This window comes from Rattus rattus, chromosome 17 (genome assembly GCF_011064425.1).
Source record: "Rattus rattus isolate New Zealand chromosome 17, Rrattus_CSIRO_v1, whole genome shotgun sequence".
Taxonomy (NCBI): Eukaryota; Metazoa; Chordata; class Mammalia; order Rodentia; family Muridae; genus Rattus; species Rattus rattus.
In genome coordinates, this window is record NC_046170.1 from 20,445,515 (window position 1) to 20,468,306 (window position 22,792).

Genomic DNA, 22,792 nt, shown 5'->3' on the forward strand with positions numbered 1-22,792 from the left:
GTCTACAGCACTCAAAAGACCAGTTTAAAGGCCCCCCCACTCTAAAGTGTGGGTAGCAAGTTAAAACAAGCTGGCCCCCTCACATCTGGCTCAGGTTATGTGTCTGTAACAAAGAGAGGCAATTTCTATTTGTGCATAATTAATCGACATACGTTATAACAAAACTCACAACATCAAACACTGTTCAAGCATAAATAATGATATCTTCAGCCCAAATCAGAAGATTTTAATTCAACAAATTCCTAGAAAGCAAGCATGATAAAATGCACCTATAACTGTAAACATTTGGGAGGGGAAGACAAGCAGATAACCAGGAGAGAAAGTCATTCTTAGCTACAGTGAAACCCAGGAATATCTAAGACCCTGCCTCAGGAAAAAAAGGGAGGGAAGGGGGAGCACAGAAATGGTCCAGGAGTTTAAGATCCCATACTGCTCTTGCAGAAAATCCAAGCTCAGTTCCCAGAACCTACTTAGGAGGCTGACAACAACCCCTAGCTCTAGCAACAAGGAACATCCTATCTGGGCCTCAAACTGTCTACCCCCATTCACAAATAAATTCATAATTTAAATATTTCTCTCAAAAAACCCTAAAAAAAAAAAAAAAATAAAAACAAGCATGGATCTACTAGAGGGTGCAGCCCAGTAGTACAGTGCTTTGCCTAGCATGCATACAACTCTGAATTTGCTCTCCACCATAGAAAACAGGAGGAGAGGTCCTGCACTTCAACAGTCACACACATACATTTAAAACATTAAACAACTTTAACAGGAATGTAACAGAGGATGCTCATCAACACTAAACTTAATGTTGATAACTAATGTCATATACAGGCTTAACATCAAAAATTAATGCGTAGTATAGAATGGAATGCATTTACTGACGTGCTCTCAGGTACGTATCATACTGTCTCTATTGTCTCTACTGGGAAATACTGAAATCCCTCACTCCATGCTACAGAGGCTGCAGGGGCTTCCTTAGAGAATTTCAATAATATGTCCCTAATCGATCTAGTTATCAAAAATCCAGACTAAAAACATGCTTGGGTGTCCAAAAGTATGCGTACATATCCAGGGCTAAAAATCTTATCTGCCTAAACTACCTTAGTGACGCTAAAAGGTACATTACCTCACACAACTCCACAGTGAAGCACTCCTTATTCTAAGAGAGGGGGCAGAAGCAAAGGAAGGAAACTATAAAGAGGTCACAAAGATAAAAACAAATGTTTTTCATCACTGGCTATGTAAACAAGTTAAGTTTACATTTTTACAATGTACACACAGATCGAATCTATTCCACATGCTTATCAATTGCACATATAAATGCTCAGAAACAACTCTGAAAGACAAAGCCATTATGGAAACTAGGTCAAATTCATGGCAGCAATAGAGAACCTCACCTCTCCTGCAGCCGCATATCAATGCTTGATGGATACACACCTTAACACATGAAAATGTTTCCTTGGGTGACACTAGAAAGATACTGTAGGACTAAAATGCATTCTTACTTGCAACTGTCATCCTCAGAATCTGATATTTCACTGTTGCTTTCATCAGCCACTTCAGAAGTTTCTAGTCCCATCATGATTTTACTGACGTCAGTTTTAAATACCTTCTCATACAGCAATTCATAAAGGAGAGCTGTAATTAAAGAGGCACAGTATGCAACGTTACAGGCATGTTTTGGAAACAGGAGAGATGTGACAGCAGCGCTCAGACTTCTGAAATGTTTAGTAGGTATACACAAACCCTTACAGCCAACAGCACCATTTAATCTGAAAGATACCTAGAAAGGAACAAGAGCCTTTGTCCATGGAACATATAGTTCAACAAATCACTTAAGATTACTTTGTTTTTAAAATACAATGAAAGAGTATCAAATCTATGAAGCAAACATGTCAGGAAAAGTGAAAAGGCACTAATTAATTTTACAAACATTAAACTTTGCTGTGCTCTCACATTTAATCTCAGTACATGAAGTACTACTATTTTTAGTCTACCAGCTTTGTATGTCACACAAGAGGGCTAACCCAAAGGTTTTGGGTAGAAAAAAAAAATTAACATTATTAAGTTTGCAGAAAAAAGAACTGCAGAACATCAGAGTATACTAGCTGACAAGGCAGAAGACTTGGATTTCTCACCTTAGTTCTCCCAGTAACTAGAAAACAGATCAAGTACTCACCAAGTTTCTATAAATCACACGTATGTTCACCATAATCCAACTTCATGCTTTAACTTTACATAATGAGCCAAAAAGAGACTCTTAGGGGCTTAAAGATGGCTAGACTGGTAAGTGCTTGGTGTGTAAACATTAAGGTCTGAATCCCCAGTACTCATAGAGAAAAGCCAGGCATGGCACCAAGTGCTTATTTATCATCCTAGCACCTAGGAGGTGGAGACAGAGGGAGCTTTAGCAGTTGCTAGCCAGACAGTCTAGCCAGGCTCAGTGAGCAATCCTCTCAAATGTAAGCTGGAGAGCTACCAAGGACATCCAATGTTGACCCCAAGACATACCACTTACTGTCTACCCCCAACATTTACACACGTGCACACGTAACACAGAAAGGGGGAAGAAAAACAAAAATGAAGGCTGACCTCTGGCTTCCGTATGCATGTATATACCCACACATACAAACCTAATATGCACTCAAACAAAATATACTCTCAATCATCTCTGAAGAAAAGAATATTTAGATTTGCTCAATTAAAAATGACTTCTGGCTGGAGAGATGGCTCACAAGAGCACCGACTGCTCTTCCAGAGGTCCTGAGTTCAATTCCCAGCAGCCACATGGTGGCTCACAACCATCTGTAATGGGATCCCATGCCCTCTTCTGGTGTGCATGAAGACATCGACAGAATACTCGAATGAATGAATGAATGCATGCATGCATGAATGCTAAAAGCCAAGCAGTAGTGACACACACCTTTTGTCCCAGCACTCAGGAGGCAGAGGAAGGTGAATCTCTGAGTTAGAGGCCAGTTTGGTCTACAGAGCAAGTTCCAGGATAGCCAGAGCTGTCTCGAAAAACTAAAAGGATTATTAAAAATAAATAAAAAATAGAGACAGGGAAAAATTTTATACTAAAACTCAAAAACAGGTGAACTGTAAAACTCATTTATTACAATAAACTTCCTGAAACTAAGTGCGTTAAGAATTCATGCCCGCGGGGTTGGGGATTTAGCTCAGTGGTAGAGCGCTTGGGCAAGCGCAAGGCCCTGGGTTCGGTCCCCAGCACTGAAAAAAAAAAAAAAAAAGAATTCATGCCCACAATCCTCTCACAGACCATGTATCTTCTCCCAGATGCCGAGGAACAGAGATCAAACCTCAGACTCATCCACAGGCACTATGGGGAAGGCAAGCTACAAAGGCTTACCATTCCCAACGCTGAAATGTCCTGACTTTGACTAGATAGGAAAGGGGTAGACACAGCCCAAGACAGCTCGATATTCCCACCTCAAAAACACGGCTTACACTTTTAAAACATTTACTCCTCTTACTGACCACTTAAGATTAGATTAGATTAAAAAAGTCAAGTGTGGTGATGCATATCAGTACTTGGGCAGAGGCCAGTGGTTCTGAGTTCAAAGTCAGCCTGGGCATACAGAATGTTCCAGGACAGTCAAGGTTACATAAGTGAAAATGTTCCAAAAAGCAGAAAGGGAAAAAAAGAGAAAAGCAATTACATGTGCAACACTACTACTCATATGAGAAAGGGAGTATACAGCAGGAGGGTCCGTCGCTCTCCTCCTTAACCACATTGTATGGACACATTGTACTTGTATGGAGGGAGGGGAATTCAGCCAACCAGCAAATATTTGGGAAAGCCTGTAGAAACTAGATTTTACAGTGAGGAACCAAATGTTGCAGACATCTACTGCTGGGCAGAATCTGCTCTGCTACTAAGCACCCTATAATGCATGGGGAAGCTCCCAACAAAAGAATCTGGCCCCAGCTCTCAATAGCGCCAATCAAATACAATCAAATGAAGCATTTATTCAATCACTTAAATTTTTTAAAGTTAATATTAACAACTTGAAAACAAATATAAATCCTTATAAGGCTGTGAGGCTTAGCCTACATACAATTCCTATATGAAGACAAGAGGTACTTACACTGACACACAGCAGAACTATCTCTGTATGTTATAGGATAGACAATGTCATAATGATTTCCATTCGAAAAGCACAGTAACACCTGAAGGCAGAGTAAGCAACAGTTCAGTCCATCGCATTTAACATTCACAAGGCAAACTGTATCCAAAGCCTCTGAATTCTCAAATCTTATTTCAGAAATAACACAGCTCCAATGCTGTCAAACTAGCCCACCACAGTATGGTGAAAAGCTGGACAGCCCTGACACAGACAAATTCTGTTTTGTTACTTTTTGAGACAGTCTCAAGCATCCTAGGCTGGCCTCAAACTCAAGTGTAAACTGGATACGGGCCTTCAAACTCCTGACCCTCCTGTGTCTATCTCTCCAGGGCTGGGGCTACAGGTAAGCCCCCGTCATGCCCATTCTGAAAATGTTTATAGAACCACAGAATCCACGTAGTAAGAAGTCACAGGTGCATCTGTAATCCCAGCATTAAAGGAGGCTGAGGCAGGGGGATCACTAGGCAAAAGCCAGTCTATATAAAGAGACCATCTCAAAAACCTAAAACAAACACCAGACATCATGTATAATCGACTACTTGAAGAACAAGAAAGTTGGGGTGTTGGAATGGCTCAGTGGTTAAGAGCACTTATTGCTCTTGCAGAGACCCAAGTGTGTCTCCCAACACCCACATCTGGCAGCTCACAACCACCTGTAACTCCAGCTCCAGATGACACCTGTGGCCTCTGAGCATCTGTACACTCATACACAGAAACATACACATTTAAAAAACCTTTTTTAAAAAATAGTTGACAGCCTGTAAGGAATCATTCCAAGTCAAGTACAGTGAGGCATGCTCACAGCACACAAGACGCTAAGGCTGGAGAATCAGGATTTTGGATTCAGTGGGACTTTGGAAAGACGGGAAGAAGAGGAAAGGAAAAAGGAGAGAAGGGAAAGAAGAAAAAGAGGACAGGAACTAACTTCTATGAGACAGATCAATGGTAAGTTTTTCCCACCTTTCAGTTTTAAGTACTTTCTAAGTACCTAGTATGTGTGATTACTGCACAAAGAAATGAACACTTACTGAATAACCATGTCACAATCCAAACACTGTAGCTGAAAAGGTCAGATCAAGGGCACAGCCCCACACACCCCCATCTGCCACGCCCTTCCCCAAACCCCACACCCTTCTCCCCACGCCCCACACTCCCTTCACCCTTTAACGGTAGCATTTCACTCATTTCCTCAGCCCCTCTCTCAAGTAGCAGTGTCCTTCACCTTGGCCTGCATGATTCCACTGAAGTAAAATTATCTTACAGTGAATCATTTTCTTTCTTTCTAGGCTTCATAAAACTTTCCACTGCTTTTACTTTATGAGCCCATGATGCAGTGATACCATTGTTACTGAAATTTCCTTTACAGAGGAAAATATGTCTGAGCACAAAGCAGAGCTGATTTGCACTAGTTACTTAATGTCAGGATGAAACGGTAGAAACCATGGACATATAGACACAACTTTTTTTTTTTTTTTGAAAGACATGATTACCTAACTTGAAGAAATAATACCGTAACATTCATATAGCACTATTTTAAGAGTCATTTAAAAGTATAGCTTAGAGGGCTGGAGAGAAGGCTCAGTGGTTAAGAGCACTGACTGCTCTTCCAGAGGTCCTGAGTTCAAATCCCAGCAACCACATAGTGGCTCACAACCATCTGTAATGGGATCTGATGCCCTCTTCTGGTGCGTCTGAAGACAGCTACAGTGTACTCACATAAAAAAAAAACATGTAGAAAATGTACAGCTTAGGATCCTGGTCAAGGCAGCAGCTAAGCAGCTCTTCTACTTAAACATTTTTTAATATTTCAAAGTCTTACCTTCTCAGGAAAATTATTTTCAGTTACATGCGAAGGAGAAACATTTGGCTCCTGATATATTACAAAATCTTTCCTGAAAATAAAACTCAGATATTACTTTCAAAAGAGTATATTTCATGAATTGAAATTATTCATTTATCAGTATATGAGGCAATATTCTAGGCACTGTTGAGCAGGAAAAAACAAAAACACAAAATAACTGCACTATAAAATACCAGAATCATGTTTTCTAAAACTTAAAATGTCAAAAGAATGCATATGCAAGCTCTACAACATGAGTAAGTACAAAGAGGACTCTAAAAGGAAGCCTTGCCCTCAGAGCGACTGTAGCAATGAGAACAGCACTTGAGCTCTCTCCTGGGGCCATTCACTGTTACTGGCCCCAAGAATAAGCCCTTCCCTATGAAGCTGATAAACAATAGTTTTTAGGACATAGTCTAATATTTTTTGTGCCTTTTTCAAAAATCCCTCAGGAATTAAAACAGTGCTACCTAACCATCAAATCCCAACTGATGCAATTAAATAAACAGACTAAAAACCTTAGGGAAGGTCTCTGACACCTGAGGTATAGAGCACCTTTGAAGCTGTATGTAATAGACCAATTTTCCAGTTATGTGCCTGTACTGTTCCTTGAGGGTTCCACAGTTTACCTGTACATAAGAGAGAGGGCGCTTATCTCCACTTGTCCTACCCATTCCTGTGTTGAAGAAAGAAATATCAGCATGTAAGTATCTCACTTTTTACAGCACACATCATACACAGCCTACACGAACAAGATAGGGTTTCACTGTGTGGTTTTGGCTTTCCTGATAATCACTCTGTAGACCATGCTGGCCTTGAACTCATAGATCAGCCTGCCTCTACCTTCTGCTTGCTGCTATTAAAATCATGCACCACCACCATCCAGTCATAAACACCCTCTATGTAAGTATACCACTAGTATGTTATTATTAAGTCACCTAAGAACAGAGTTAGAGAAATGGCTCAACAGATAAGCCATCTTGTTGCTGTTAAAAAGGATCCAAGTTTTGGTTCCCAGAACCCACCAGGCAGCTAACTGTCTAACTCCAGTTTCAGGGGCTCTGCCCTCTTCTGGTCTACTAGGGTACTGCATACACATGGTGTAAAGCATTCATAATCATAAAATATTTTTTTTAAGTCTCTAGTAGGACAAAGGGAAAAAGATGTTCAAAACACATATATACTACACAAAAATGACCATATGTAACTCATTATAATCAAATGAAAAATTAACAGAAAACACCTTAGTACAATGACAGGAGTCATCGGTGTAAGTTGAGAACTCGCATATAGCAAGGGCTATCTTCTGACCCAGTACTCAGAAGCTTGGCACCTGAGGCCCAGAATGGGACATAGAAGTCATTTCACCTTCAGGATGAACCAAGGTACAAAAGGTCACCTGAAGCCTTCTGGAAAGCAAACGGCCAGTACATGTAAGAAAAAAAGTGATGTCCCTGCATTTCTCTGACTGAGTAGTTCAAAGTCTGGACAATTTACCCTAATGGAATGTTTCGTATGTCCACTAAAGTATATACAAAGGTAGTAATGCAACATGTTTATCACAGTGTTAAAAATTTGTCCACTCTTGAAGAACATGCCACATACTCCGCAAAGGAGTAACATCAAAGATCACTCCAGTCCAGAATTAAAACACAGTCAAAATAACATCTTTTTTAACTGAGCTATATTCCCTGCACAGAGCTGGAAGGGGTGCTGCAGTTTGGGATCATCCATACTTTAAAACCTGATTCCAGCTGCTAAAGTGTCTCAGGAACACTAGGGCCTCTTTGGGCAAAGCAGAGAGAAGGGGGAGAAGGAGGGGGGGAGGAGGGGGGGAGTGGCGGCGGCATGCCTTGAGATATACAGCCCAGGCTAACTTCCTGCTCCATCTCTGCTTCCTGGTCCTCTGAGATGTGAGCAAACATTTGCCACATACTCTCACTACCACAAAGCCAAGACGGACATAACCTCAAACCTTAAACAAACATTAAACAAAGAAACAAGTAGAAATACAAGTCCTCCTCTCCTCCCTTAGTTGCTTCTTACTAGGAATCTGGTCACAGAAACAAGAAAACTAATGCAAATCTATCCTAAATTCACCAACAGAGACAGGGAATTCAAGACAAAAGCCAAATCATTATGCACCTCTATTTAAAACCTTGTAATATAAGAATGCAGCCCTAGGTTACTTGTGAAAGCAGTAGTCTTAATACCAAGACACTGTGAGTAAGCTATGACAAACCAAACTCCACCCCTTCCAATGAAAGCAGCATACACAGGAGAGCATTTTAGACAGTGCTGTGACTTCAGGAACAAACCTGTTTCACTAGTACTTTCAACTCAGTTATGGTTTTCAAAACAAAATTGATGAAACATACCGAAACAAGTCTTTGCAATAGGCCCGATCCTAATAATCAGAGCTTCTCATAAATACTTCCATGTGATGCCCTCTGCCCTGCAGAGAAAATTCACTGGTAGGAGACTGTTTAACTCTCCTCGCTTATGGAACAAGGGCCATACTGAATTGAAAAGTGTAAACTTCCAACTGGAGAGTTGGCTCAGGCATTAAGAGCACTTGCTGCTCTTGCGGCAGACCCAGACTTACATGCACACAGTGGCTTACAGAAAACTCAGGATCCTCTTCTAATGTCCACAGACACAAGGTATGCACACAGTACATATATATCCATGAAATTAAAACATCATGAACATAAAACAAAGTAATTTTTAAAAAATAGTCTATCAGCCTTATCTGAGAATATTGTGTCTTCTTACAGGTAACCTTCCAAATAAATTCTATTATAAACTGCATAAGTAAACAATGGCCGTCACAAAACATTATCTTCTTTCTAACTAAAAATCAGCCATCAAATGTAAGCTTTTTTTTAAAAAAGATTTACTTATCTTATTTATATGAGTACACTGTAGTTGTCTTCAGACACACCAGAAGAGGGCATTAGACCCCATTACAGATGTTGTGAGCCACCATGTAGCTGCTGGGAATTGAACTCAGGACCTCTGAAAGAGCAGTGTTCTTAATCACTGAGCCATCTCTCCAGTCCCATCAAATATAAACTTAGAACTCATTTCTTAAAAGAAAATGAGCCGAGCGGTAGCAGCACACTCCCTTAATTCCAGCTCTTGGGAGGCAGAGGCAGGCAGGCAGATCTCTTGAGAGTTTGAGGCCAGAGTGAGTTCTGAGACAGCCAGGGCTACACCTGTCTTGAAAAACCAAAAGGGGGAAGTGTGTGGGGTTAGGGGGGACAAAAATCCAAAACAAAAATTGCTGGAAAGTCTTCCAAAAACCTACTGCCAATGCAGGACTTACATGTAAAAGAAAGAACTTTTAAAACTTATCAACAGCAATTTAAAAAAACAATTTATGAATAAGCATCTTATCAGCAGAGATACATGGACGGCAAATAAATTCTTTAAAAATGTTCATCACCGAGCAAATTACAATCCCAGCAACACCCACTCAAAAACGTAGAGCTGCATGGCTCCTAAGAAAACCAGAACTGTTCAGCCATTCTGGAAAAGCTGGGGAATTTCTCACTAAGCTAAATATATATTAGCTGATTACCCAACAATTCCATTCTCCAAGAGAAAATAAAATCCAATTCTAAGAGCCCACAAGTGGGAAACAGCCAAGAATAACTTAACAGATAGTGTGTCCATCTATCCAAAAGACTACTCCCTACAAAATAGAAATAAAAACAATGTGAGTGACTACTAAAAGTATTCCCATTATGCAAGCAAGTCATGTATTATCACAACTTTGTCTTTCCTCTTATAAATCTAAAAAAGCAAAACTTAGAAAGCAGACTGATAATTGCAAGGCCAAATGAAGCACTAAAAAGCATGTGGGAATGAACATCTTCAAGAGCAACCGACTGACAACTGTGTAATTTGTGCTGGCCATTTGTGAACATGTAAGCCATGGATAAATGTTAAATCCATATGGACACTACACGCGAGAGAGGATGTCACGCTGACTTTAACAAAGGTCACGAAAACATTGTTTATTTGTTTGTTTGTTGTTTAAGACAGGGTTTTCTCCATGTAGCCCTGGCTGTCATGGAACCCACTCTGTAGACCAGGCTGACATAGAACTCAAGAAATCTGCTTCCCTCTGCCTCCTGAGTGCTGAGATTAAAGGCAGGTGCCATTGCACAGCTTTAAAGAATATTCTTCGAAAAAAGAGAAAAATCAAAAAAAAAAAAAAAAAAGACTTTTAAATGATTGAGTCTTTATGACAAACACTCCTGACCATGTGGGAATTAAAAGACTTGACCACAAGAGAAGCAGGGTAGAGTGGTGGTCACAGTCTGGGAAGCGGGAAAGGAGAGAATGATTAGTGTGGATAAGAAGTAGCTGCTAAGGGGCTGGGGATTTAGCTCAGTGGTAGAGCGCTTACCTAGGAAGCGCAAGGCCCTGGGTTCGGTCCCCAGCTCCGAAAAAAAGAACCAAAAAAAAAAAAGAAGTAGCTGCTTCAGGTGCCTAACACAGTGAGCACCATTGTGACTGGCTACATTTAACTGTGTATTTCAAAATACTAATGGAGACTACTGTAAACAATCCTAGCCAAGAAATGATGACTGAGTGACAGATCCACACCAACAGACCAGATCTGATTATTACACTGCATCTACATCTACAGAAAGGTACAAACATCCCCTAAACATGGGCAATTGCTCAGCTTAAATAAAAATGTTTTAGCTATTTTTAAATATAAGAAATGGATGTTTCTGGTCTTATCTACCTCAAATTATTTTCAGACAGGCATCTATATAATCCTAGCACTCTGAGAGTGGGGGATGAGGAGGTGGGGTGGGGGAGTTGAAGACAGAGACAGACCACTGAGTTCAAAGTCAGTCTGTATTATATACAGTAAGGTCAAGGGCCGCCTGAACTATATTAGTAAGATCCATGCCAAAAGACCAAGGCCAAGTAATACAGCTCACTGATGCATCCCTTGTCTAATATGCGCAATGGTCCCGGGCCAATCCTTAGGACTACAAAATATTATTTTTACACAATATGTTTTTAATCTACCAATCCAGGCAACAAAAATACTGAGCATTACTTCTGCCTCTAGGTCATATCACTGAACACAACATACAGAATTCTAAGATCAAAGAGATGAATCCAAGTAGAAAGAAAAAAAACAGGTGAATAGAGAAAGTATCATCATAACATTGAACAGGGTAGCCATAATTCTCACTTCTTACCTCAAAACCCTGAAATGTCTTTCCAATAGAAAACACCCAGACTTCAAGGCCTTACTGACTTACAATTTAGGGTGGGAGCCAGAGAACAAGCTACACTTACAGTGTGCACACCAACTGATTCAAGCAACAGATGACATTGTGAGAAGTACTAACTTTTGGTTCTTTCGAGACTGGGTTTTCTGTGTTGTCAACCATTCTGCAACTCTGTAAACCAGGCTGACCTTGAACTCAAAGAGATCTGCCTGTCCCTGCCTCTGGAACTCTGGATTAAAGGAAGGTATGCACCTTTCTCTACTGTCCCTTATCTGCACTTGCATCATGCTCACACTTGGACTATTCTCTCGCTCGTCTCGCTCAGTTTTTACTGCTTAGAATGCCCTTCTTCCCAAGCACTGCTTATTTAAACCTACTCAGACTTCAAATATGAACTCACTCTCAGAGCCTTGTCTACTGAGCTGTAAATGCACCTGAACTCAACCTTTCTCCCATCCATGTTTCTAACACTTTCCTAACTTTTATCTGATTCCTGCCTGTTACAGAGAGAGTCTGCCTCCATCTCCAGTGTCTCAAGCACTGGAGCTGATGTTACAGACTCATCAGACAGACATACCCAACCATGGATGCATGCTTCCTCTCCTACTATTCCCTTCCCCATTACCTCACTCCTCATAGCTTTCTCCTTTGCCAATAATACTTTTTAGACTTATTTGTAGTTCATGAGTGGTAGTTTTTGCTTACGTGTGTTCATATGTACCACACATGCGCCTGGTACCCACAGAGATTAGAGGAGGATATCAGATCCCCTGAACTGGAACCACCATGTGAGGATTAGGAACCAAATCCAGGTCCTCTGCAAAAGCAACAAGTGCTCCTAACTGCTGAGCCATTTCTCCAGCCCCTGCCCATCTTACTTGTAACTGTATAGGGGAGGATGGGAATTTCTAGAAACATTCTGTGGTGGTTATGCTTAGTAGTCAACTTGACTGGATCTACAATCAGCTAAGACATAATTCTGGGTGGATCCATAAGGGTATTTCTTGGGAAGATTAACCGAGGCAGGAAAGACTCAATCAAGTGGGCAGGAAGAACAAAGAAAGGCTTTCCCAAAGCAGGCCTGAGATTAAAAAAACCTCTCAAGGGGAACCAAAAAAAAAAAAAATTAGTGCTGTTGAATGCCCACATTTTCCAGAATACTGCTCATGTATCCACGTGTCCCTGCTGCCACCTTTCACTGGCATTAGAACCAAGTTTCTTCTGTCTTCTGATGTGAAGTGAAGATTAGAGTAGCACCCCCCAACTCCCAAGCCTTTAGCACCAAACTGGGACTGCTGAGGGCTCCAGCCAGTGCAGACACAGTAAGAGCTCAGGCCCTCAGGCTCTCCAGCATTCATACAGCCACTGCTGGACTACTGGGCTCAAATCATGAACAGCACGAGTACATGCCTTTGATAACATGCACTCACTCCCTCAGCTCCACCTCTCTAGAGAACCTTAACTAATGCATATCCTGTGACACCTGAGGTGTATGTGGACTGAAATACAGCACGCTAAGAAAACACTGCTACTAGGCTGTGTATATATCCTTAGCCTACATTTTATGATACAGAATTTCAGTGAGAAGCTTTTGGGGAGGCAAGAGAGTTTTTTGGGGTTTAAGACAGTTCCTCTGTGTAGCCCTTGCTGCCCTGGAACTCGCTCTGTAGTTCAGGCTGGCCACCAAATCAGAGATCCACCTGCCTCTGCCTAAGTGCTAGGGTTAAGGGCGTGAGCCACCACCCAGCTTAGTGAGAACCTTTCAGGCAGGGGAGAGGCTGACTGTTCTCTCCTCATACTGAATGCTAAGAGCTGACCAGTCACCCTTCTTTTTCAAGACTTTACCCCCTTCACAAGTTGGTCACAGAAAATGGCACCCCACAGAACTCTCCGCTCTCATTTCCCTAAAGAAATCAAGCTTTATCCTGTCCAAATTGCACATATACCCTAACAGATCATTCCAAAATCATCTGCGCATGGAATTACAGATTTTGTATGCTACATTCATATGCCATGACAAACACAGAAGAAAGGTCTCTCTCCTCACAGCAAGACAACTTCTAGAAAGAGCTCCAATCAGCTTTCTTTTTTATAATTTTATTGTTTTATCTTGTTATGGGCCAGGATTTCTCTGTGTTGCCCTGGTTGTCCTGAAACTCGCTTTGTAGACCAGGCTGGCTTCAAACTCACAGAGATCCATCTATCTCTGCCTAGAGGTGTGTCACCACCCAATTATCTTTCCATTAAACACTACACAAAGGATACAGTCACTTCAAGTGTCACACAACACACTACTGATTTTCTGTCATGGAATTTTGACATATATTTGGATATACACAAACAGAAATACAATTACACATACCTGTGGGTTTTCCAAACGTTTTAAATATTCTTCAAATGACCCTTCTATAAACTGTAAGAAAAAAATTATATTAGGGGCCTAGAAAAGTGGATAATAACAACAATAACAATAATAATGTCACTTCTTGCTTTTGTAGAAGACCTGTTTCAATCCCCAGCAATCACAGCAGGCAGTACACAACCACCTCTAACTCTGGATCTGACGCCCTCTTCTAGCTAAGGAACACATGTTATACACACATGTATTTTTTTAATTCTAATAGGAATACTATCTAAGAAATATGACAAACAGCAGCAGGTTTTCTGTTAAAGTTCACTTTGAGTCACTGGGTTCCTGTACACTCCTAGACTATCAGTATGCTAAAAGGTGTTCATACTGAGTATCTGTGTAAGTACTTAAGTAATGATAATAGATATGCTACAGCATTTAAAGGAAATGCTGCTGGGAAAGGTTTCCAGGAAGATGACTCAAAATCAGAGCTAGCCAGAACTCGGATGGGCATAGTGGAGCAGCCACGACAGAGTAGCCAATGTACCAAGAGAAGGAAGACCATTGTGGGGAAGGCCTGAGCAACCTAGCCAACTGAAGCAGGGCACCCTGGTGGAAGGCTAACTGACAAGATAGCAAGTACAAGCAGTTGACAGAAAGTCTGGGAAGGAAACAGAACAGGACTTTCAAACAAGAGAGGAAAGAAAATGCGGTAATGGTGCATGGGTACAGGCAAATGAAACAGAGATAACTCTCTGTTAGTATGAAAGAAAGTATGCTAAACAGTTAAGAGTGACCGGAAATCAGGTCATTTCAATCAAGGTTCTTATAGTTTTACTGTCTCTATAAAGTAAGTTTACTCAGTCTATACCCAGCTTTTTTTTTTTTTTTTGCTTTCATTATAGCAACTGAACAAAGCTGAGAAAGTGCTGTGGTAGTGTGGATGGTGTCTCTTCCCAGGCTCATATATTTGAATGCTTAGTCTCCAATTAGTGGAGTATGTGGCCTTGTTGGAGGAGGTGTGTCACTGGGAATGGGCTTTGAGATTTTAAAAGCCCATAACCAATTAACTCTGTCTTCTGCCTGTGGGTCAGATCAGATTTAAGCTCTCACTACTGCTCCAGTACCATGCCTGCCTGCACCTAGCCATGGTGGTCAATGAATTCTACTACCCTATACATCTGTGAGTCCCAAATTTTTAGCTTTCTTTTACTAAATTCCTACATTATGGTGCTTTGTCAAAGCAGTAGAAAATTAACTAAGGCAAGTACTAGAAAGTATCCCCATCTGACCATGAAGTCCAATTTATTTAATCTGCAGTAGTGGTTAACTTAGCTGAAGCGATACATTTAAGCCGAAATCATCTGCCCTCTTCGATCTACAGAAGTCTTCTCAACACCTGTAGCATGTCTTCAGATCAAGAATTCTACGAATTGTATACTATCAATTTTAAAACTCTCTTTAATTCTAACATACACACTGCAAGTGCCTCCCTAGGAGTTATTTGTTAGGAAGGCCTCAGAGGAACCGAAAAAAATACAGACTACTGCCACTGTTCTTCACTGCCCCCCAGAACTAGGGAGCAAGACCCTACTTTCTGAATACTCCACAAATTTGGATTGGGGCCCACAGAGAAAGCTGGAACTGAGGAAGAAACTTTCTCCCTTCTGGCTAGCTTTTATAATGCCAGAAGGTATTATTATTTATGTAGGCTGTTGGGAGGGAAAATACTGCAGTCTTATCCAGCCCTGAATCCCTGGCCCAGGCAAGATATCGCCTATGGTCCAATAAATGCATGCCTGTTTGGGGACTAACCAAGTGCTTTCTGATTAGATTAAGCCTGCTCCACAAAGGGAACTCTTTTCCTCTGAACAATTGCTAGGGAGGTCACAAGCACAAGGGAACCTACAGCTGTTGATTCTGCCAGACAGACATGTATCAAACTGCCTTATAAATACTTATGCTTGTACCTGTGTGACACGTAGGTCACAGACGCTTCTTTATGCATTGCCAGAGACCAACAGAGACGTAACTTGTAAGTGATGAGAATGACTATCTACCCTAAATGAGACCTCTATATCAACCAACCTGCACCCCCAAAGATGAAGCAACAGAAAGAATGTGATCTGAAGGATGGAGAGGAGCACTGTGGAAGGCTGTCTTCTAGACACAACAGACTTTGGCACTCACAGACCGTGGTTATTCACACAATCCAAACAGTCAAAATTCCGGTATGGGCAGAAGGGCTCACAAGAACACACTCTACCTAAGGGGTTACTCAATGGGCTATTTTTAAAAGGAAATAAAAGACATGAGATATCAACAGGGAATATGTTGGGGTAAGTCCAAGGGATAGAGATATGATCAAATTATAATATATACATTTATGAAATTCTCAAAAAGTTACTTTAAAACACCTAGCCTGTGAAATGTCAACTAGAATATTTCCAGTGGTCAAAATGTAGATCCCAGTAAGACACCGTCATATCTGAGGTTAATAATTACCGCTTCAAACTTCTCTCTGTTATCTCGAAGGTAGCGAATACAAGCCATTCTAACTTCCACATGTCGAGACTGAGAGTGTAATACCTAAAACAAAAAGCAGCACATTAAACATTGTTAAAAGTCAACTGAATTTAGAAACTAATGCCATTTTTCACACCCAAAATAATGTGACAACCAATAGTTAAACCTGTCCATTCCCTTTCTGTAACTTTTTATCTTTACTCATTCTGACCCTTCCTCTGAGCACTATGGCACGACAGACCAGTGGTTGAACAAGAATGGTCCTCACAGGCTCATATACTGGAATGCTTGGTGACCAGGAAGTAAAGCTACTTGAAAGGATTAGGGTTAGGATTAGGAGACGTGCATGGCTCCCCCAGCCCCAGATCATGATATTCTCAGCTACTCCTCCAGTGCCCTCCACATACCACGTTCCCCACCATGATAACGTACTAAATAAACCACTGAAAGTGCAAGCAAGCCCCCAATTACATAATTCAATGCTTTTGTGAGGTTGCCTGCTCATGATGTCTTTTCACAGCAGTGACAGTGACGCAGACATATAAAAAGCAGCTCTATTAGCCTAATGTTTTTTTCTTCTCAGTTTTTCAAAACAGGATTCCTGTGTAGCCCTTACTGTCCTGAAATTTGCTCTGTGGACCAGGCTGCCCTTGAACTCGGAGATCCTCCTGACTGTCTTCCAGCCCTAGAATGTCATTCGATAGAGAATGTGTCACCATTTCTCCTAAGATCATTAAAATCACTCCTTTGAGGACACTGTTGTGCTAGGAGGCTTTCCTCTGTTGCCAACCATCTAGGGTCACTTTGTTCCTCACAAAGCAGAACAGAATCCCTGCTACGAATGCTGAACTCCTATGAGTGTAAGACCAAGACCTGGTGGCCAAGACTTATAATCCTGCTACTAGGAAGCCCATGGTGGAATATTTTCATGTCCCAAGGCCACCTGATCTACCTAAGTGAACTCAAAGCTAGTCCAAGCAACTGAGTGAGAGCCTGTCTCAAAAGAATCGAAAACCTGTTGGGGCTAGATGTGGTTGGTGGTGATTCACGTTGAATCCCAGCACTCAGGTGGCAGAGGCAGGCAGATCTGGGAGTTCAAGGACAGTCTAGTCTACAAAGAGAGTTCCAGGACAGCCAGGGTTACATAGCAAAACCCTGACTGGGGAGAGGAAAAAAAGAATCAACCAATTGAGGACCCACACACACATATAAAGCCCTAATTCAACCTCAAATATCAACCTCAAAATATGAGGAAAAAGTTATTTTCATCAAAAACAGCCTTATTTGAAAATGAGAGCCCATTGTGGTTTCAGAATAATTATGTGACACCTTTTATCAAGCTTACGAAATTCAAAATACCCAAATGAGCAGACATGCTAAATTGAGTGATGCTATCCTAAGAGGCTGTTCTTACATCCAAGCCCAGGGCTAGCAAGATGGCTCAGCTGATAAAGGCTCTTGCTGAGTTTGAGCCCAAACAGTGTGCCACATATATGCAGTGGTATACTCAGACACTCAGACAGACAGACAGACAGACACACACACACACACACACACACACACACACAAACACAGAGAGAGAGAGAGAAAATAAACGAATAAAACATGTGTTCAGCTCTCTCATCTGTTACCTCCCTGAATAATCAGTTCAACAGCAACAAAAAAAAAAAAAAAACAGAAAAACCTTCAATGAAATTTTTATCAAAATTTGAGCTCTGAAATGAAACAAACTAAATGTCTTATCAAATGCTAATCTCCATGTACCTGTTCAAAGAGAGTAAAGTAAATTACTTTCTATGAACAGATACCTTAGAATGAAGGTATGCCCAGTACTCTGAAAGTTCAGGGTTAAAACCCATATTCCCATACTATCCCCCACAGGCTTGAAATAAAGCATCACATCAAACAAACTATCAAAGTCTATTGTAGACTTACAAGGCTTACAACTCCAACTGAATTATCTCTAATGTTAAAGTGAGAATTCAAGAAAAAAAGAGGAGTCAGCTGCACATTTTACACCTCTCCTGGATAACTACAGAGAACTCCTGGAGAACTACAGAGGCAATGTCTCCTGATAGCTGGTATGTTCTAACAAGCCACAAAAACAAAGATGCACTCTTCGAGGTTAACTTTTCAATTTACCAGCTGTTTTTCAGCTTTCCTTAGTAAACCTTTCTTACTGTTTTAGGACATTATTTCAAAATAGCCTTATACAGTCTAAGCTTCCTGCATTACAAAAACCATCCACATATTTTAAAAACACCAACTGTTTGCCACTTCAACAAATTACATTTGGCAACCTATCTTTCCCAGTAGCTACATTAGACACTGTTATGAATCAAGCATTAATATGAGTGAGCCACACTGTCATCTGATAGGGCTTTCCTACCATCAGCAAAGCGCCTCCCGTGGTAAAGCGCCGTTCACCTAACGACAGGTGGCAGACAGAAATTAGGAAAGACTGTTCTCATCAGTAATTACATCAGGAATATCTCTTTTTTTCTCCTTTTAACAAAGATTTTAGAACATGGCATCAACCTGAACCAGCTGCCAGGTGCAAAACTCTCATCAGTGTACATAAAGTGTAGAACACTAGTAATTTACTAAGAATTTGACAACTCTTCAAACACTAAACTACTTCTCAAGTTCCTGGACACTCAAAATTCAAATGGTCTGGTCTGCTGCTCCATAAAATAGGCTAAAGGTAGGGGCTTTAGGACAAGCATGATAAACAGCGAAGGCTGAGACACAGTTTTAGCAAGTCCTCTAAGAGTGCCCTATTTTTAGCTACAAGGCTAGGAGCTGATTCAGGTCAGGCTTCCTGCAGGCCCCAATCCACAAGTGTAAAAAAAGGAAAAAGCATATCTAAATCAGGTAATCTGAAGGAGAAAAGCTACTCTCAAGTGAAGTCTCTTCCTCTTAGGACTGTTATTTAGCTTCCCAACTCTTTAAAAATATTTATAGAAATTTTACCAGAAAAGAACTCCACAAAAACAAATCCTTTCTACAGATTTGTAAAAGGCAGCAGAAGTTGGCAACACATTCTTCCTCATCATTACTTTAGTCCCTATCTACTAAAATATTAAGCTTCCCCTAGGCCTAGGCTCAATATACTCAAAAGAAGTCCCCACATTTGTAAGGGTTAGTTCCTTTAAGACTAACCCAGATCTTAAGGCAAAACCGGGGCTTACACATACCAATGAGCTCTTAGTGCAACTAGCTCTTGCCCACTGTATAGATCCTGAGTCCCCACAAGCTTCTGTTCTACTCCCCATGAATCTGTGGTATGTCTCATGGGCAGAAACACATCTTTCTGTTTCAATGTAAATAGGCCCTGGATAATTCAACTCCAAACATTAACCTACATTAACTTGCTAAAGTTAATGCAGTATAAACAGACACCATTGAGATGACTTCACTTCCCCTCTTCAGCTTCTAGAGGTGCTGGAGTTCAAGAAGACTGAGAGAAGGAGACAGAATCTTCTCCATCTGGAAATCTCACAAATGGAGCAGACTGTTTACCTAGTAACAGTGAGGACTGGGAGGGAAACATTCCTGAAAACGAGATGTCAAATGGTAGACTGGTTTGGGAAGTAAGTATCAGAGAATGTTTCAATGGACATACCTGTCGGAAATGTAAACTGTTCTACATTTACATACCTTCAAAAGCTACACAGCCTGATGATTCTGAAACAGGAATCCTAAAAGCTAGTTAGCGCACAAAATGGGGGGAAAAGAAAACCATAAGAACTCCAGATTAAGTCAAAGGAAAGCAAACTGTAAATGGTATGAAATACACACTGGAACAGTAATGTGAAACTTCTTTTAACCCAACTACTTTATAGCAGCTAGGTCTCGAATATAGGATGGGTTCTGGTGACCCCACACCTACATCTGATTACATAACATAGGGGAAACACTCAAGAAAAAAAAAATCTTAAGTATTCTTCCCTAGAACTCCTCCCACTCCTGAGTTCTATCTCCTTTCTCTTTAATAAAATGTTCGCTCTGTACTGGGAATGATTTTGACCAAAAGACTTTTAGAAGAGTAAATTCTTCAGTACACCCCGCCTGACTCCCACATAATATAGTGTGGAACCTACTCAGATAAGTCACTGAGGAGACCCTATACAGGAAGACTGCTTTCTTCCTCAAACAGCAAAGTTGGCCTCCTGTTTCGAGTGACACCGGTGAGACCGACTACCCCGCATTCCAAAGTCCAGCAACAGGGGAGGAAATAATGTAGTGAAGCAGTCACACTGGGTGCCCCACCTCCTCCAGTAAACATGCGGTTAACTGGTGGGAACGCTGGGCTGCTAAAAACCCAGCGCAGGCAAATGCGGAACACAACTCAGAAACAGCATGTCGCTGGATCCCTGGCGGTCGGTCACGCTGCGAGCAGGCCGCCCGAGATGTCCTCACTCGGTCCCGTGCCGGCGTTACAATGGGCCGCTGTGACGACAGCGAGCCACGCGCAGCCCCGCCGTGGGCGGCCGGGCAGCTGCGAGCTGCGTGTCCCACCCAGCCCCGCGCCGGCCCCGCTCCGGCCCGGATCCTTTACCTGCTCGGCCACAGCCCGGAACAAGCACGACCCGTCCTTGGCGACCAATTTCCGATACAATCCCAGTTTGCGCAGATAGGCGTCCATGGGCGTAGCATCCTCCAGCGGTCCCGCGCCGCCCTGGTCCACGCCGTCGGGCGCGCCGACGGCTGCCTCCATGTTGCCGGTCCGCTGCAGCGTGCGCGGGGCGGACTAGCCCCACATGGCCGCGCCGCCGGCTGCTCGACGCCGGGGCCTGGGGCAGGCTGTGGCTCGGGCTCCGGCTCCGACGCGGACACTGCGAGCGGCGGCAGGAAGAGGCGGCGGCGGCCCGAGGCGGTGGCCGGCGCTCTCCCGGAGCATAGGGGAGCCCAGCCTAGTGCATGGCCATCCGCACGCGGCCGCCTCCGCGGAGGGACACGCGCCCGCGGGCAGCCCGGGGGTCGCCGCCCCCACAAGTTTCCGGGTCCCGACCGGTGTGAGGCGAGAAAAGCCCAGGGCGGCGCGCCGGGCTGAGATTAAGCGAGGCCTGCGTCTCCCGCGCGCGCCCCACGCCGAGAACCGAGGAGACCAGGAGAGAAAGCGGCGGCCGCTCGTTTCCCCACCTCGCGGGAGGGCGCCTGAGGGGCGGGGAGCGGGAAGGGGCGCCCGGCGGAGGGCAGCAACCTCGCAGCCTAGAATTTGTTTTCGCTTTCAGCACTCGGCGCAGAGGACGACGGGAGTTGTAGTTTAAGCAGCGGCAGGAAGTCCTCGTGCAGAGGGCGGGACGCCTGGGACGCCCTACCCGGAGGGGAGGTGCATGACTGTCTCACGGACTACAAATCCCTACAACGCTAGCGGCGCCGAACCTAGAACTGCCTTCGCGCTTCCCAGGCCGCGTCCGCGAGCAGGCCCGAGGGTGTCTGTGGCTTACGCCGGCGACCTGCGCGCGCTGCCCCGCCCTCCCGGCGAGCCTCCCGCCCTGAGCGCGGCCGGGCGGCGGAAAGCGCGCGAGCGCTGCTTGCGTGAAGTTGCTAGGGGCTCAGTGGCGGTGCCGCCGGCCCTTTGTGTAGTTCCATAGGACGCACCTGTCTGCACCCCACCCACGGCCTGCCCTTCCTAGAGGTTTCCTTAGAGGTGGCTAAACGCCTAGAGGGGAAAACCGGGCTCATTTTGACCCTCAATCAAGCGTTGACGGTTGATTGAAATTGGGACAGCTCACACACTGTGACAAGGATCTGGCTTTGCCAAAGGCACGCCTGCTCGTTCTGTCACAGCAGCTGCGCACCGCCACACAAAGAGCTTTCCCTGTTCGAAGAAATTACTTTTTTTTTTTAAACTTTGGTGACAACGCTATGGGAAATCCGAGCCGAGCTAGAGGCTTCATACTCGTTACCCTGCGAAGTTTCATGATGAGAAGAAATGGGTAGTCCAATTGGATTTGCCAATCCGGTACTTAATCTTTTGAGATGCCAGAATTTTATTTTACTGGCATACAATAGCATCTCGTATCATTTAAATTTATTAAAACTTTAGCCTTGACATCATGTTGGAGGAAGAAGAAAAGTGGTAATTACCCTAGGTTTAAAGGTGTAGGCAATCTTGGGAATGGGGCCAAGACATGCCAGGTGGATTTCAACACGTTACTTAAGTGTAAGCTATTAATATTTAAATGTTCCTATAATTGTGCTATTTTGAGAAAATATATCATGAGCTAAATAAAAAAAAAAATCCTGTCCCAATTTTAAATTTTTTACTTGTAGATGGGATATACTCTGAGAAATCCAAGGGGCTTGGTTTTTTGTTGTTGGTGGTGGTGGGTTTTGTTTGTTTGTTTGTTTGACTTAGTTTAAGAGGCATACTCCATACAGCCCAGACAGGCTTTGAACTTGCCATATAGCTAAGGATGATCTGGAATTCCTGATTATCGTGCTTCTACCCACTCTCCCCAAATACTAAGAGCGCTGGTATGCCTCCACATCCTGTACCATGTGGTGCTGGGAATGAAACTCGGGGCTTGATGCATGCTAAGCAACTCTGCTTCCCCCTCCTCCCTCCCCCAACCCCACCCCTACCCCCGTCCAAAACTGTAATTCAACCTTATAGACCTATACCCTCCCTCAAACTGTGCAAGCTGTCTGC

General features: G+C 42.9%; 1 protein-coding gene across 4 annotated transcripts in view; it reads right to left on the bottom strand.

Annotated features, from left to right (window-relative positions):
• Window positions 1-21,705, bottom strand: part of Otud4 (OTU deubiquitinase 4) — a 47,960-nt gene extending 26,255 nt beyond the window's left edge. For 2 of the 4 annotated variants that reach the window (XM_032888157.1, XM_032888159.1), the window contains exons 1-7: window positions 20,693-21,705; window positions 16,111-16,194; window positions 13,618-13,668; window positions 6,621-6,667; window positions 5,971-6,043; window positions 4,113-4,194; window positions 1,506-1,638 (exon numbers count right to left, since the gene is read on the bottom strand). In XM_032888157.1, coding sequence (XP_032744048.1) covers window positions 1,506-1,638; window positions 4,113-4,194; window positions 5,971-6,043; window positions 6,621-6,667; window positions 13,618-13,668; window positions 16,111-16,194; window positions 20,693-20,851 — 629 coding nt within the window. In that variant the 5' untranslated portion in view covers window positions 20,852-21,705. Of the gene's footprint in view, window positions 1-1,505; window positions 1,639-4,112; window positions 4,195-5,970; window positions 6,044-6,620; window positions 6,668-13,617; window positions 13,669-16,110; window positions 16,195-19,791; window positions 20,619-20,692 lie in introns of those variants that run through there. The other 2 variants (XM_032888158.1, XM_032888160.1) reach the window with 2 other exon arrangements.
• Window positions 21,706-22,792: the final 1,087 nt, after the last annotated feature.